We start from the raw sequence: 13,424 nt of genomic DNA on the forward strand, positions 1-13,424 counted from the left end.
GGATGAGAAGTCCGCAGCCCCCGCCGCTTAGGGTGAGCACGACGTGTGGTCTTCTCTCTGCCTATGAGAGCATCGAGCCGGGGTATGTCATGATGCAAAGGTCGGCTTAAGCTTCCGCGCACTTCCTCAAGTGCAGAGCGAGCTTGGATCCTCTCACATACAGTTCAATTGCATCATATAGCTGCCCTCACGTCGCTCTGACGGCGAGGTACCCCCACGGCTGCCAGTCAATCCACATATCATACTTATATATCTACTCTCCCGAACTTGAAGCAGTTTGCTGATCTCATATTGGCTACTCTCTCATTCAAGATTCATAGTCGAGGTTAAAGTCTGATCAGCCACCATGCGCTTCTTCTCTATGTTCGGCGGTCTCCTGCTTGCGGGGGCTGCGCTTGCTCAGAACACCAGCTGCTCTCCCAAGTCATCGGACGCCGCAGTCGTCGAATACGCCTATGCACTACAGGGCCTGCTTGAGAGATACTATACCTCCCAACCCATCAACCAGACCTTCTTGCAAACTGCCACCAACGGTTCCAGACTCGAATACTACCAGAACCTCCTCGGCATCCAGAGACAGAACCGTCTGGGCGTCCGGGCTCTGCAGGTTGTTGGCGCCAAAGTCCCTGGCTACTCGAACCCAAGATGTAACTACTCGGTCCCAAGGGCTTCCAGCGGCGAGCAATACGTGACAATTGCCCTCGGGCTCGAGGCCGACGTTGCCGCCGCTTTCATCGGCGCCACTGCATACACCCAGTCCCCGGAAGTCTCCTTTATACTGGCCAGACTGGCAGCCGTGCACACTGCCGATACAACTTGGCTCGCCGCGGGGCAGAAGGGCATCATCTTCCCATCCAACACTTCGTCTTTGGTGCCCGCCTTCAACCCGGCCTATGTTCTCGGCTTGGGCAATGAGACTGGACGACTTGGCCGGTACCTTCCGAACTGCGTGTCGGCGCCTTCGAGCCCTTGCGACCAGCCTTTCTTCATTGGCCCGCTCGTTGGTAGCGTTGGTAACCGGACTTCTGCGGCCGCGGGACCTTCTAGCTCCGTCCCCTCTCCTTCTATCTCTCCCACTGCTGCGGCGAGGAACCGTTTCGCCATATAAACAGTTTCAGCGGTTGAAGCACTATGTGCTTGGGGAAGGCTATTGATGAAAGATATATGTGCTACTGGCTGGAGGCTATGTACTTGATTACGATTTGATTGTATTGATGATGTGAGGGGCCGTTGAGCAATGCGTGTCAAGTGGAAACTCTGTGATATACTACTGTAGATAGTTTCGCTCGCATACCCCTAGTTTAATATTAATTTTGGAGGGCTTGAAAAGTGCTGCTATGTCCTTTCCTTCAGTTTGACATAAACTTGGTATCATAATGATAAGTTGCTACTGGCCCTCATAGTTACACCTTCGAACACCCGAGTGACCCCTATTCCCAGCCACTATAGGAGATGCTTATATCTAGATTCCTTCGAAGAAACGAGTTCCGAACATGGTCGATTTCCCAGCTTGAGGCAGACTTCTGGGACACTTGCAGCGGACCAAATTGCACTAACGGCAGAGCCGATATCATTCTAGACATACAACTGTGGTCACTGACCTGGTTAGCTAGGCTCATCTTACGAGCGGCTCCAATATGCTTCCTCCTTCAGGGTAAGTTACTTTATTATCAAACATAGTAGTATGAGTGCAAGTTTCGGCCGTTCTATATCAACATTGCTTCACTTAAACCTCATCTTATGCTTTTAATTCTCTTACTTATCTGACTATATAAGGCCCTCGAAGGCCACAGTTCTCCATCTTTCCTAAAAATTCCTGCTATTACTTGGGTATAGATACCTAAGCCTATCTCTTCTCTCTCTCTATAAATAAAGGCCGAGGTATAGATACGCCCTCATCTCTTTACACCGTCTTTATCTACACTCTCTACCACCTACAAGACACTTAGAGGCCCTCCAGCGGCTCAATAATCACGTATGACGGCATCTCTACTCAGATCCCTCTCACCATATCTCCATCCTCAGACATTAATCCTCACCTAAACCCTCAACCTCACCACTAAACCCTTCGATCGACCACGCCCAAACGCAATGGCAAAAGTTCAGGTGCCCCCTCAACTCCCTTTCCTAGAGGCAGACCGTCTAGCAGACGCACGAGCGCGCAGAATCCCAGCCTACGCCAGGGACGCCCTTGACCGCGCGCGCGCCCTTATTACCGCTACCAAAGACGTGCAAGTCCCACAGAATACCCCGAGCCCCGAAATCCCCTCTCTTCCACCTATCACTGATCTCAATGGTGACCCCCTACCCGACCATGTCCTGACGCCCGAATCGGAGGCGAGAGATGACGCACTGGATAGAGACGCGCAGGAGGCGTAAGTTGATGGTATGAACCATGGCCACAGATGCTAACGGGATTGCAGATTCGAGGCCGTCGAGAAGTGGTTCCAAGGGCTGCCGACCCCGACCCTGGCTCATAAGGTCGATTACGCGACTGCAAAGACGAAGTGGGAAATCCAGAGGAAGATCTCTAAACAGCGCAAGCAACTACAGGACTTGGAGGATGAAGAGCAGCGAAACGCGCAGGCCTTGCAGGATAGACAGGATGCGCAGGCACAGGTGCCAGAGGCGGATAACGAGATTTTTGTCCAGCAAGAGCAAAGCGTTGAGCAGAGAGTTCTGTTACTAAAGGACCAGCTCGTCAAGAATAACGACCAGGGTATCAACCCGGATCCTCAGCAGACAATGATTCCCATACCAACTGCGGCACCGCTTCCGATGATCCCTGTCATCAAGAGAAGACGTGTCAATCGCCTCTCTGCTGCCGAGTACAGGAAAAGCATGGAAGTCGGGTTCGAAACGATCCTCGAGAAGCTTCGAGGGGGTAGAAAACGCAAGGCGCGGGCTGATGCGGTCAATCCTGCCAATCCTGGTAGGAAAGCTGGACCAGCAGCCAAGAAACGAAAGACCAAGGGCAAGGCGGCTGCTCCACCGGCACCAATGAACTGGTCGTCTAATGTGATTGAGGAGGCGCATGCCAGTGCGTCCATGCCAGCCCTCACAGGCATCACGGCCACCAAGCGACAGGATGTTCTTGCCGAAATCATTGCTAGTATCCCTACTAGAGACCAAGAGGTGGCCAAGGCTGACGCTGAGTTGCTCAACGATGCCCTAAAGAAGTTCACACACCGACTCAGGAAGGCTAAAGGGGGCGATGATGAGGTAAATGACAACGACTGCAAGTGGACGATGAAGGGGCTCAAGGAAGGCCTATATAACTACCAGGTGATCGGCTGCGGGTTTATGGTGAGTGGCCCCTAGGCACAACAAAGACAAACCATAGCTAATATGAAAAGCGTGATCGTGAGAACTCGCCTATAGAGCCAAAGGGTGGCCTCTATTGTGACGAAATGGGGTTCGGAAAGACCATTGCGGCATTGGGTACGTCAGCTCCAGAGTCCTGCCCATGTCTCCTCGGTGCAAGTCTTATAATTTGGCAGCGAATATCATCGATGGACCTCCCTCAGATCCGGACGACCCGGTTCGAACTACTCTGCTTGTAGTGCCGTCAGTCCTCACCAAGCACTGGTATGTTATACGACACGGTATATTTTGTCCTCACGGATGTCTAACATTGCTTCCAGGATGGATGAAATGCGAAAACATTGCGAAAGCACAGCGATTGGCAGAGTCGTCAATTATCACGCTGGGGCAAGGCTGGAGACGCTCAATGATGTCGAGGACCTGAATAGCTATGACATCGTGTAAGTCTAGTGATTGATTAGGATTCGACCTCCGATTAAATATATGGCTCATGTCCCTGTCAGGATAACAACCTACGAAGAAATTCGACGATCATATCCGAAGTTCAAACCTCCAAAGGAGCTCGCTAATGAGGCGACATTGAGAGAGCAATGGGCAGAGATCTTCAAGAGAGATCGCGGTCCCTTGCATCAAATCAAGTTCCATAGAATCGTGCTTGACGGTGAGATATGTCGTTCAGGGTTAGTCTATTCAAGTGCTAACCTGCTGATATAGAAGCCCACACGATCAAGAATCGGAAATCAGATGTGTCGATTGCTGTCCGTGGCCTCACCGGTCGGCACAAGTGGCTTGTGTCGGGGACGCCTATCACAAAGTAGGTCCTTCAGGACTTGATAATGTCGTTATGATGATGATGGCCAAACTAATCTGTCTTCATAGTTCCAACGACGAATGGTATCCACCTTTTGCCTTCCTCAATGTCCCTGGAATAGCGACATATCAGGACTTTGTCTCCTTCTTCCGCGATGTAAGCAGTTTTGACCTCGGATTCGGAAAAAGAAAGAAAGACTGATGCACGATTTCAGGAAACGCTAGGAGACGAGCGCCTCAGCAGCATGCTTCGAGCCTACATGTGCCGCCGCACGCATTCCAGCCGACTGTTTACACGCCCTATCCTCGCACTTCCTGATGTCAAGGAGACGAGGGTCATCGTCGAATTCTGCGAAGCGGAATGGATCATGTACGAGGCCATTGTGCAGATGTTCCTCGAAAGCATAAATGGTAAGATTCGTATCAACTGGATTGAAACCTTCGTTTACTAACGGCAACGCAGAGATGGGAGGCTACCGCAGGAACAAGGAGGCCCAAACAAATTGCATACTGTCGATGATCCTTCGATTGAGGATGTTCTGCAATCACCCGCTCACGGTGCAACGGATCCTCAAGTATCTCCTGCGCCCCGAAGGCACTCTGATGGGAGAATTGAACAATATTTCACAGAAGACGGTAACTAGAAATGGCGTTACCGATTCCACCTCTTCCGAGATCGTTGCTATGCTTGTAGCAGCAAAGACTGACTACACGAACCTGATAAAAAAGCGTCACGACGAGCGATTGAATTCTACGGAGGACAGTGACAACAGCATATTCAGCGAAGATCAGAACCTGCTCGAAAGATTCCAAGAACTGGTTGAGAAACATAGCAATGACGACAATTGGGTTGCGCTACATGACAGGATCATGTGCGCGAATTGCACTATCATTCCGGATAAGGCAGCGGTTACATCTTGCCTACACACGTACTGCCAGGAATGCTATGCGGCGCTTTATAAGACCGCTGAGGGTGTCATGGACGAAGATCAAAGCACTGAGAACATGGAAGAACCGAAGCCAATATGCCAAAGATGCACGAGCCCGATTGACATGGCCGTTCGCTGCACGGATAGTGCACTGGCAACAGCAATACCAGCGCCGGCGCCAGTACCTGTACCGGAAAGCCCAACAACGCTCGCCGCCCACATCCAGAAAAGAAGGGAGCTGACGAGTCGAAAAGGCAAGGCTAAAAAGAACAGTAAGCTTATGTTATGCGCTCTTCACCGGCATTCCCAGCTGACTCTTGCAGGTGACACCAAAGATGAGAATAGAGAAGAGCATGAAGACTGGATTCGTGCGTGCGGTGCTAGAATGCCGAGCGCAAAACTAGCCAAGATCAAGAGCATCATTCAGAAGTGGAAGAGGGCCAGCAAATCTACCAAAGTAGTCATCTTCACTCAATTCACGGATTTCATCAGAATCTTGGCGGAGATGTGTGAAGAAGAACGTTGGGGGCATCGATGCGTAAGTCGCGGAGCCGAACCCCTGTGCATCCAGTACATCCAGCATCAACTAACCACAGTATTTGTTTAGTTGTTTGGCGAGATGAGAATCCCAGCTCGGCACCAGAGCCTTGAGGACTTCCACAATAGTCCCGAAATCACAGTCCTGATTGTCGGTCTTGCCACAGGCGGCACAGGACTTGATATGACGCCGGCAAATAAGTGTATACTCGTTGACCTCTGGTGGAATGAAGCTATCCAAAATCAAGCTTTCTGTCGCTTGCTTCGACACGGACAAACAAAGAAGGTCGAATGCGTTAAAATGGTTGTGAAAGGGTCAATTGATGAATACATGATGGAACTCCAAACCAGGAAAACGGAGGAAATCACAAGCACGATGGGAGACGAAGTTCTCCGGAAAAGGGACACCGTCATTGAACTTTTGAAGCTGTTCGCCGATGTTGAGGAAGATCCTTCAGGGCGACTCACTGCAAAGCCGAAACTCGCGCAAAGGAGGGGGAAGATTAAGGAAGTGCTTGCCCAAGGGAAGGCGGTTCACAAAGCGGCAAAGTGAAGGATTCGAAATTATTTTCCGACTTCGTTGGCTTTCGAAATTCAAGAATATAAAATGAAGATATGGGCCATTTCACAATTGGTTTTACGCGAAGTTCTTAGTTCTAAAGTTTCGAGGCCCTATGCTTTGGTCTCTACGAGGGCCAGTGCAGGCCGGCATGGAAAATAGTTAATCCAGACAATCTGTTATAGCGGCACTGAGAGGTTTCCCAAACCAGTATCTTAGATTTTTTGCTCCGCCGATTCCAAATTATCTATCTGGACCGGTCGACGCTATATCAATCAATATCATTTCATTTTCAAGGTCACAATGTCTCATAATGATGACCGATTCCATTCTGCTAAGCGGAGGAAACTTGACACCCCACAGGGGGCTGAGGATTCCTCTCCTGTAACATCACATACACAGCTACAATCGCTCCTAGTTTTCCAACAAAATGTTGTAGAGGCAAAGCAAGGTGATTTTCGCCAAGCGTGAATGATGAATCAGAAGCTGACCGTCATGATACAGGAATAAGGAAATTCAAAGAATTCCTCACGTCTATAGGACTAGCAGTCAACGAGGGCGAGAAAGCCAAAAAATTCCGCATCCTCAAGGCGTACTGCGACACGCAAATTTCCCGCAACACTGAGGAACCAATCTGCTTCCCGGAGATCATCCAGACGTGGAATTTCGCGGACAGCAGTAGCCATGAATCTTTACTGACATCCGTGCCTTCTGTTCTCGCCATATTCATCAAGACCGTATCCAGTAATCTGGATTTCCGTGAGTTTGGCATCGCCCTGTGCAAGCATTTGCTGCAGAAGGATCAGTTACGATTGTTCAACCGTGGCCTTACCGCCAACAAGTCCAAGGAACATTTGATTTCCCCTTGTCTCCGTCTTCTCACGGAGATTGTCAGTTTTGATGGCGGCGCTGTCGCTCGGCAACTCTATCTTGCGCGTTACATCACTTTTAAGCGCATGGACGTGTTCCTAACGCCGAACAAAGCTCAACTCGAGGAGAGTTCTGGCGACCCTCAGGCCTCTACACTGAGGCGCAATGCTCAGCGATATGTTCTTGCGAACCTGAGATTCCAGCAGGCTACCAACAAAACCGATATCATCGAGCAGCAAAAGGTCATGAGGGCGTTCCTTGAGCATCTAAGAAAAGATCCGCGGGAGATTGTTATCGATATCGTTAAAGCAATCGAAAGAGATGTAATCCTGGATAGCTCCCTTTCTCGGAATACTAAAACGAAGTTTTTCAGTCGTTGGAACCTCGAGAGACTTGTCACCCTCTATGGTTATGACCGCGAGTCTGAGCAGGAAAATACGACCGGCTTGTCCCTCGCCGACGAGACGCATAAGATTCTGATGACTGTCTGCACGAAAACCGAGCATGGCGTTTTGCTGCCTCAAATGGGATGGTATCCAAACAATACTAATCCGGAGTCACTTCCTATCGACGACGGTGCATCAATTGACCTAGGGCTTGACTCTGCAGCATACGTGGACAAGTACCGGGAATCAGTACCTGTTCGTAATGGCACGCTCTCTTACCTCATTCAGGTTCTTCGCCCGGACTCCGATAGTCTTCAAATCGAGTTACTACTAGCCATCTTTAAAGCAGCGCCGGAGCTGATAGCTGACTACTATACCAAAAAGTCTCTCTTCATGGCGGATCCGAAGCCGACACCTTCATGGATGGCAGAATCAACCGTCCTCTTCTCTACAGTCAGCCTACCAGTTCCTGCTAATTGTGGATGGAAGGATAAACTACCTGTCATGCCTCCACCTGTCTCGGTTGTTATCGAAAATGTTCTTCCGCGTCCACTTACACAGAAAGTCCTCAGTCGTTGCTTCAACATGAACGCCGAGATCGTCACTCTTTTCGCGGTGAGAATCTTGACTATGTCTTTCAATAAGCTGCGGGCGACCCTGAAGATCTTTAATGGCGATCATGGCGCCAGTCAGCATTTGTGGGCTCAGGCCGCGGACAAGTTGATTGTCGAATTCGGTCATAGATGCCCTCAGATGAAGGACGTTGTGACTTTGTTCCGAAGAACGGCCAAAGATGACCTGCAACAGCAGGAGGCGGTCTCCGAACTACTCGCTTCCTTCTACGAAGTCATGCCAGGTGTGGCTTTTGAGGAGGGCTTCGATGTCTCCCTTGTTCTCGTCGATATCTTGAAAAGACTGGATGAAGGAAATCTTGACTCGGAAGATACCGAACTCTTGATAAGTCAACTGCAAAATATCCTCAAGATCGCCCAGCAATCAGCATCCCTGCGCTGGTGGAATCAGCCTGGTAAGCCTCCTGTCATTAGATATCAATAATAGTCCTAACGCAAGAGCAGGATCCATGCAGTTTTCTGCGTTCACCTCCATCTTGAAAGTCCTGTCTACTGCATCCTCTGGGGAGTCGTTCAAGGAAATCCACCAGCTCCTTAAAAATGTGCTGGCAGAACACTCGGTTATTCGCCCCTCAAGCTTTTCTGCCCTCCTGCCTAGCTTTGACGCAGCGGATTCCGAATCCCTCCTGCACCAGTTGGCCTTTTTCGATAATTGCGTGTGCCGCACAGCGAAGAAACCTGTCCATTATCAAGACCTAGTCGGATCTTTGGTTGACGATTCCAAGCTACTCAGTCCTCTTGTGGCTGCTGTGATCGAACAATGGCCTTTTCTTCTCAAAGCTGGGAATGTGAACACTCAAAAGAGCGTGGGGGAATTCATAGCCACTTTGCTCAAGGACCTTCATTCTTCTGGAGAGAATCTACAAGGCCTGAAGGCGGCCCGGGACGAATTAGTCAATGCCACCGAGGATAAGAAGCTGAAGTCGCGATTCAAGAAAGCCTTGAAGGGATGTGAAGAGGATGAAGAGGGAGACAAGAAAACGAACACCGAAAAATCCAACCAACCATCCTCAGTCCCGAAAAGGGAGTGGCAAGACCTGGACCTTGAAGAAATATTTGGGGCTCTGCCGGTTGAGGGCACTACCCATAACGAACTGTATCGGTGGGAGCAGAAGGAACTAGAAGAGTCTTTGGAAGAGGGTCGGGTAGGGGAACTCCTACTCTGCCTGTGTTCTGAGCACGAAGAGGTTCGACGACAGGCGCTTCCGAACATTTCTCGATTCATGATGAAGCTCAAGGTACCATCCGCGCTGTTTGTATGTTTTGCTTGCGGACTGCTAACTCTGGACTGCAGGAATCCAAATACGCCGAATGGCGGACTGTTTACATTCTTACTGGAGAGTTCCTCGAGACGATCAAACAGATTGGGGTTGATACGCCCGTGCCACGGATTGTGGGAGAATGTGCTTCCAGCTGTCTCTCGGTGCTCGTGGACCCGATGCATAAACTCTACGGAAAGGTCAACAAGTTCCTCCAGAAGGCACCATCATGGGAGGTGGAGAAAATCCCATCTTACTGGATTGACAAAATTCTGCTGCATGAGCCGGAGTTGGATGACGGCTACTTTGAAGAAATCGCGTGGTTATTGGATTTGCTGATCAAGGGTCTGAGAACAGAACGGGTATGCTGTCGTAACCATTCATGGAAGCTACAATTGTCTAACACATTCCTAGGATATGGAGATCTATCGCCGAGCCAACGTCTTCGAAAGAGTCCTGTCATTCTACGATTCACCGGGTGCTGGTTTCTCTGCGAAGAAGAAGATTCTGCATCTGGTGTATCGCTCGACTCAGGTCAAGGGCAGTACGACTTTGATTACCAGAGCTGGAATCATCAGTTGGATACAGGCCCAGCTCCCGGCAGTCACTGGCAGGGATGCGTCCACGCTGACAGCGATGGCGCAGTCGTTATATCAATCATCGGACAATGATCGGACCGGGACATGGAGCGGAGGCGCTGTACAACGGGCAGTCGAGCAAATAACTGCTTAGATTGGCTAAGATGGAAGGTTGACTGTGGATAATATACCCATATAGTGTTGGCATAAGTTGAGTTTTGTAATCCATGGATAGATTTTGCCTGGTTTGGGGCAGGAAAACATGATCTGAATTGGGACGTCAGTAAAAAGAAGAATCTATAGTGATACCACCCGTAGTATGTCTGACACATGTGAAAAGGAGGTCTAAGTGTAGCAAATGTCCTGTGTTGTGGTGGGATACGTGGACCAGCTGCAGAGTGTTCCAGCCGACTGCCCGTTTTCTTTCCTCTCTGGGGCGCGCGAAACTTCAGACTTCAACAACAACCTTGGCTCATCGCCTCAGCTCCCCATAACCTCCACCCTCTGATTCCAATACCTTTCCTGAAAGCTTTGAAGTCATATATCACTTTGGATATCTGCTCCAGTAACCTGCAACTATCGACAACACCCACTTCTCTCGGTTCCTCTCGCCGCTGCTGATTCGGCAATTCTGCCCCTCCTCATCCGCACCTCAACCTCAACCTGACCGATACCGACTACCGACCATCAACGCCGAAATTGACGTTTTCCAATTGATTCGCACCATAGCCTGCGCTCCATATCCCTCTCACCGGATCACCTGACGCTCTACCTCTCCGTTCCAATCGTCCTTCGTCCTTCCCTTTCGCCGCAACGCCGAGCACACCGAACGATCTCCACGATTATCCCCTCCTCCCTTGTCCCTTACGCGATCGGAACATATGAAAACTACGTGAGGATTGCGAAAAACACAACATAACCTGCCGTCGCAATGGCGCGACGCTACGAAATAGACGAGTTGATATGGCTGCGCGAGTCACCGCTGGTCACGAGGCCGGCCAATCTACCTCCGGTGGAAGAATGGATGGGGTACGGTTTCGCATTATCCCCTAGTCATATTATATTTCTTTGCATTGCTTGAGCTAACTTGACCGGTTTTGCATAGACCGCTTCCTGATCGTACGGCTCAACGAAATCCGAGCAACAACCACAACGAAACGTCAGGCCGGCGGCCAAGCATTTTCGAAACCCGCCACATATCTCGCAATTCAAATTCAGGTGAGACTACTCCGTACTCTCTTGCGCTGTTATGCGTCTCCGGGAATCGAATACATGAACCAAGCCTTTGTGATTGTTCTAACACTGCCTAGAGGATATTGTTCTCGGACCCCCCAAGACCGCCTTCGCTTCCGCTTCGCGTATACCCGGAAAAGGCTCGATAGACGCCACAGAACGGTTACCTGCCTCGGACGACCCGAAGAATGATCGGTTCAAGTATTTCAAGGACCGGGAAGCCGGCGAAAGAGACTTCGCAGGGCGTGAGGGCAAGATGGGGACATTCAACAACCGAAGGGGAGAGAAGGAGGACTGGAACAATGGCCGCCCGCGTCGTACAATTGGCCAAGATGAACAGGACAAGAAGCCGAAGCGTAATGGAGAATTCGATAGGTGGGAGGCTCGTGACCCGCGAGACCCCAACGCCGAGCGCATCGCGAAAGACAAAGACGGACGCTTTTTCACTCGCCGAGAGGTGCCGCCTGGACGTGCTAGACATGAGGGCAGTTGGTTCCGCGACGATAATGGACAAGAAACACCCGACGCGGAAGAAGAGAAAGCTTCACTTCGCAGCCGAGACTGGCGCCGCGACAGACATGGCGCTGATCGCGAGTGGACTCGTGGAGCGAAGCTGGAACAAGAGCCTGAGTGGCTGGATGCGAGCGATCGAGATGAGCCCCGGAGGGTCCACACGCAGGAGGATTTTGAGCGCTGGAAGGAAAAGATGAAGGCTGGCTCTTCCCAAACTCAACCCGAGGAAAGAAAAGAGTCTCCCGGCGAGCCGATTCCCGAGCCTGTACAGAGATCGGAGCCCAGGACTACCGACGGCGAGATCTTTAGCCCAGGTGGTGCCGCTCTGCACGACACAACAATGGAGCGCTTTTTTGGCCTGCTGGGCGATTCGAAGCCTGCCCAGGACGTCGGCTCGCCTCTCCCTTCCGAATCCGCTGTCAAAAAAGAATCGATTGCAGGCAAACCTGGAAAGTCTTCTCGCTTTGCAGGCTTATTCAGTCCTCCCCTGGGTAGCCCTGCAAAGGAACCCGAGTCTCCAATGAGCTCCAGGTCTCCTGCACCCTTGAATCCATCTCATGATGCCGATCAAGAAGGCTTCCAGCGTATCTTGATGATGCTTGGAGGAGGCAAATCGCGCAATGCCACGCCTCTTAATGATCCTATGCAAAACATTGCCCAATCAAACCGTCCTTCATCTCTGGTCCATGCAGAGCAAACGCGCAGCCCGACCTCTCCTTCACGAGGGCAGGGTCAGCGCCCAGAGCAAATGCCCATGCAAGATATACCTGCACGGCCCGCAGATGCCCCACTCAAGGAGAACATGTTTGGCCAGGAGCCACAAGCACGAGACAGCCAACATTTGCTTCGGCTGATGCAGCAAGTGCGAGTCAGCCCCAGCGCTGCCCCGAACCAAGGCCCTCAGAACCAGCCACAAAGCGCTGGTCCAACCCCTGGGCTCATGAATATGCCCGACGGCATTCCCCATCCTCCTGGAATCGGACCTTCTATGAAGGGCCCTGGCTTCCTTGACGATCCCGCAATCGCCACGATGCAGAGGCCTGACGTTGATCAACTACGACGAAGACCGACTAACGGGCCGCCTATGGGCTACTTTGACGAGATTCCGTTCCCTCAAGGAGCGCAGGTTCCGATTACTCCTGGTGGAAGTCGTGCTCCGCAAGGCCAAGCGCCGCCCATGGGCATTCAGCGTCCTCCTGGCTTCGAACACATGCCACCTCCCGGCTGGGCCGGTCCGCATATGCCTCCGCAACAAGCAGGTCCCTCGGCGCCACTGGCCCCTCCACCTGGAATTCCAACTCCGAACAGGGGCGTCAACCCCAACTATATCCCTAACGTGATGCCAATGCACGGTAACATGCCGCTTAATGAGCGCCAGCCCTTCCCACGTGGACCTATCCCTCCTGGAATGATGCCGCCTCCTGGCTACATGAACGGACCTCCGCCTGGTGGCTTCCCGCCAATGCCGCACAATGGAGACAACCTGATGGGACCTTTTGATGGAAACCCCGGGCTTCAGGGGCCGCCGCCGTCTTCTCGACACTTGCTTGATATGTTCGGGCAGGTTGGGACTGACGGCAGAGGCGGTATGGTGGGACCCAGACAGTTTAGATAAGCGAAGAGTATGGGAAATATGCAGTTTTCTAAACAACGATGGAGTACGCCTTCTTGTCACTCACCCTTCCCAGGAACATAACCAAGTCTGTATATCTTTATCGCCTTCCTCGCTGAGGGTAGGATTTCCGCGTCTAACCGTCATTACCTTGACTTGACTTGACTTTCGAAGCGAGCCTG

At 51.3% G+C, this 13,424-nt stretch overlaps 4 protein-coding genes across 4 annotated transcripts; all 4 read left to right on the forward strand.

The window, feature by feature from the left end:
* Window positions 1–346: 346 nt before the first annotated feature.
* Window positions 347–1,108, forward strand: DSM5745_08371 (uncharacterized protein; the record flags this gene model as incomplete). Its single annotated transcript, XM_026750387.1, has 1 exon — window positions 347–1,108. The coding sequence occupies one exon, from the start codon at window positions 347–349 to the stop codon at window positions 1,106–1,108; it is 762 nt and encodes a 253-aa protein (XP_026601391.1).
* A 983-nt stretch (window positions 1,109–2,091) lies between these two features.
* On the forward strand, window positions 2,092–6,153 carry DSM5745_08372 (putative SNF2 family helicase; the record flags this gene model as incomplete). The annotated part of the gene is made up of 12 exons (XM_026750388.1): window positions 2,092–2,375; window positions 2,424–3,306; window positions 3,357–3,441; window positions 3,501–3,588; window positions 3,645–3,764; window positions 3,828–3,985; window positions 4,039–4,138; window positions 4,204–4,291; window positions 4,350–4,545; window positions 4,598–5,335; window positions 5,387–5,601; window positions 5,671–6,153. 12 exons carry the CDS (start codon window positions 2,092–2,094, stop codon window positions 6,151–6,153), a joined length of 3,438 nt encoding a protein of 1,145 aa, XP_026601392.1.
* Window positions 6,154–6,462: 309 nt separating this feature from the next.
* On the forward strand, window positions 6,463–10,038 carry DSM5745_08373 (NPA1/URB1 family protein; the record flags this gene model as incomplete). Its single annotated transcript, XM_026750389.1, has 5 exons — window positions 6,463–6,610; window positions 6,664–8,442; window positions 8,492–9,285; window positions 9,342–9,668; window positions 9,721–10,038. 5 exons carry the CDS (start codon window positions 6,463–6,465, stop codon window positions 10,036–10,038), a joined length of 3,366 nt encoding a protein of 1,121 aa, XP_026601393.1.
* Window positions 10,039–10,815: 777 nt separating this feature from the next.
* DSM5745_08374 (uncharacterized protein) lies at window positions 10,816–13,245 on the forward strand (the record flags this gene model as incomplete). The annotated part of the gene is made up of 3 exons (XM_026750390.1): window positions 10,816–10,913; window positions 10,990–11,102; window positions 11,195–13,245. 3 exons carry the CDS (start codon window positions 10,816–10,818, stop codon window positions 13,243–13,245), a joined length of 2,262 nt encoding a protein of 753 aa, XP_026601394.1.
* Window positions 13,246–13,424: the final 179 nt, after the last annotated feature.

Source organism: Aspergillus mulundensis (assembly GCF_003369625.1).
Source record: "Aspergillus mulundensis strain DSM 5745 chromosome Unknown scaffold_9, whole genome shotgun sequence".
Lineage (NCBI taxonomy): Eukaryota > Fungi > Ascomycota > Eurotiomycetes > Eurotiales > Aspergillaceae > Aspergillus > Aspergillus mulundensis.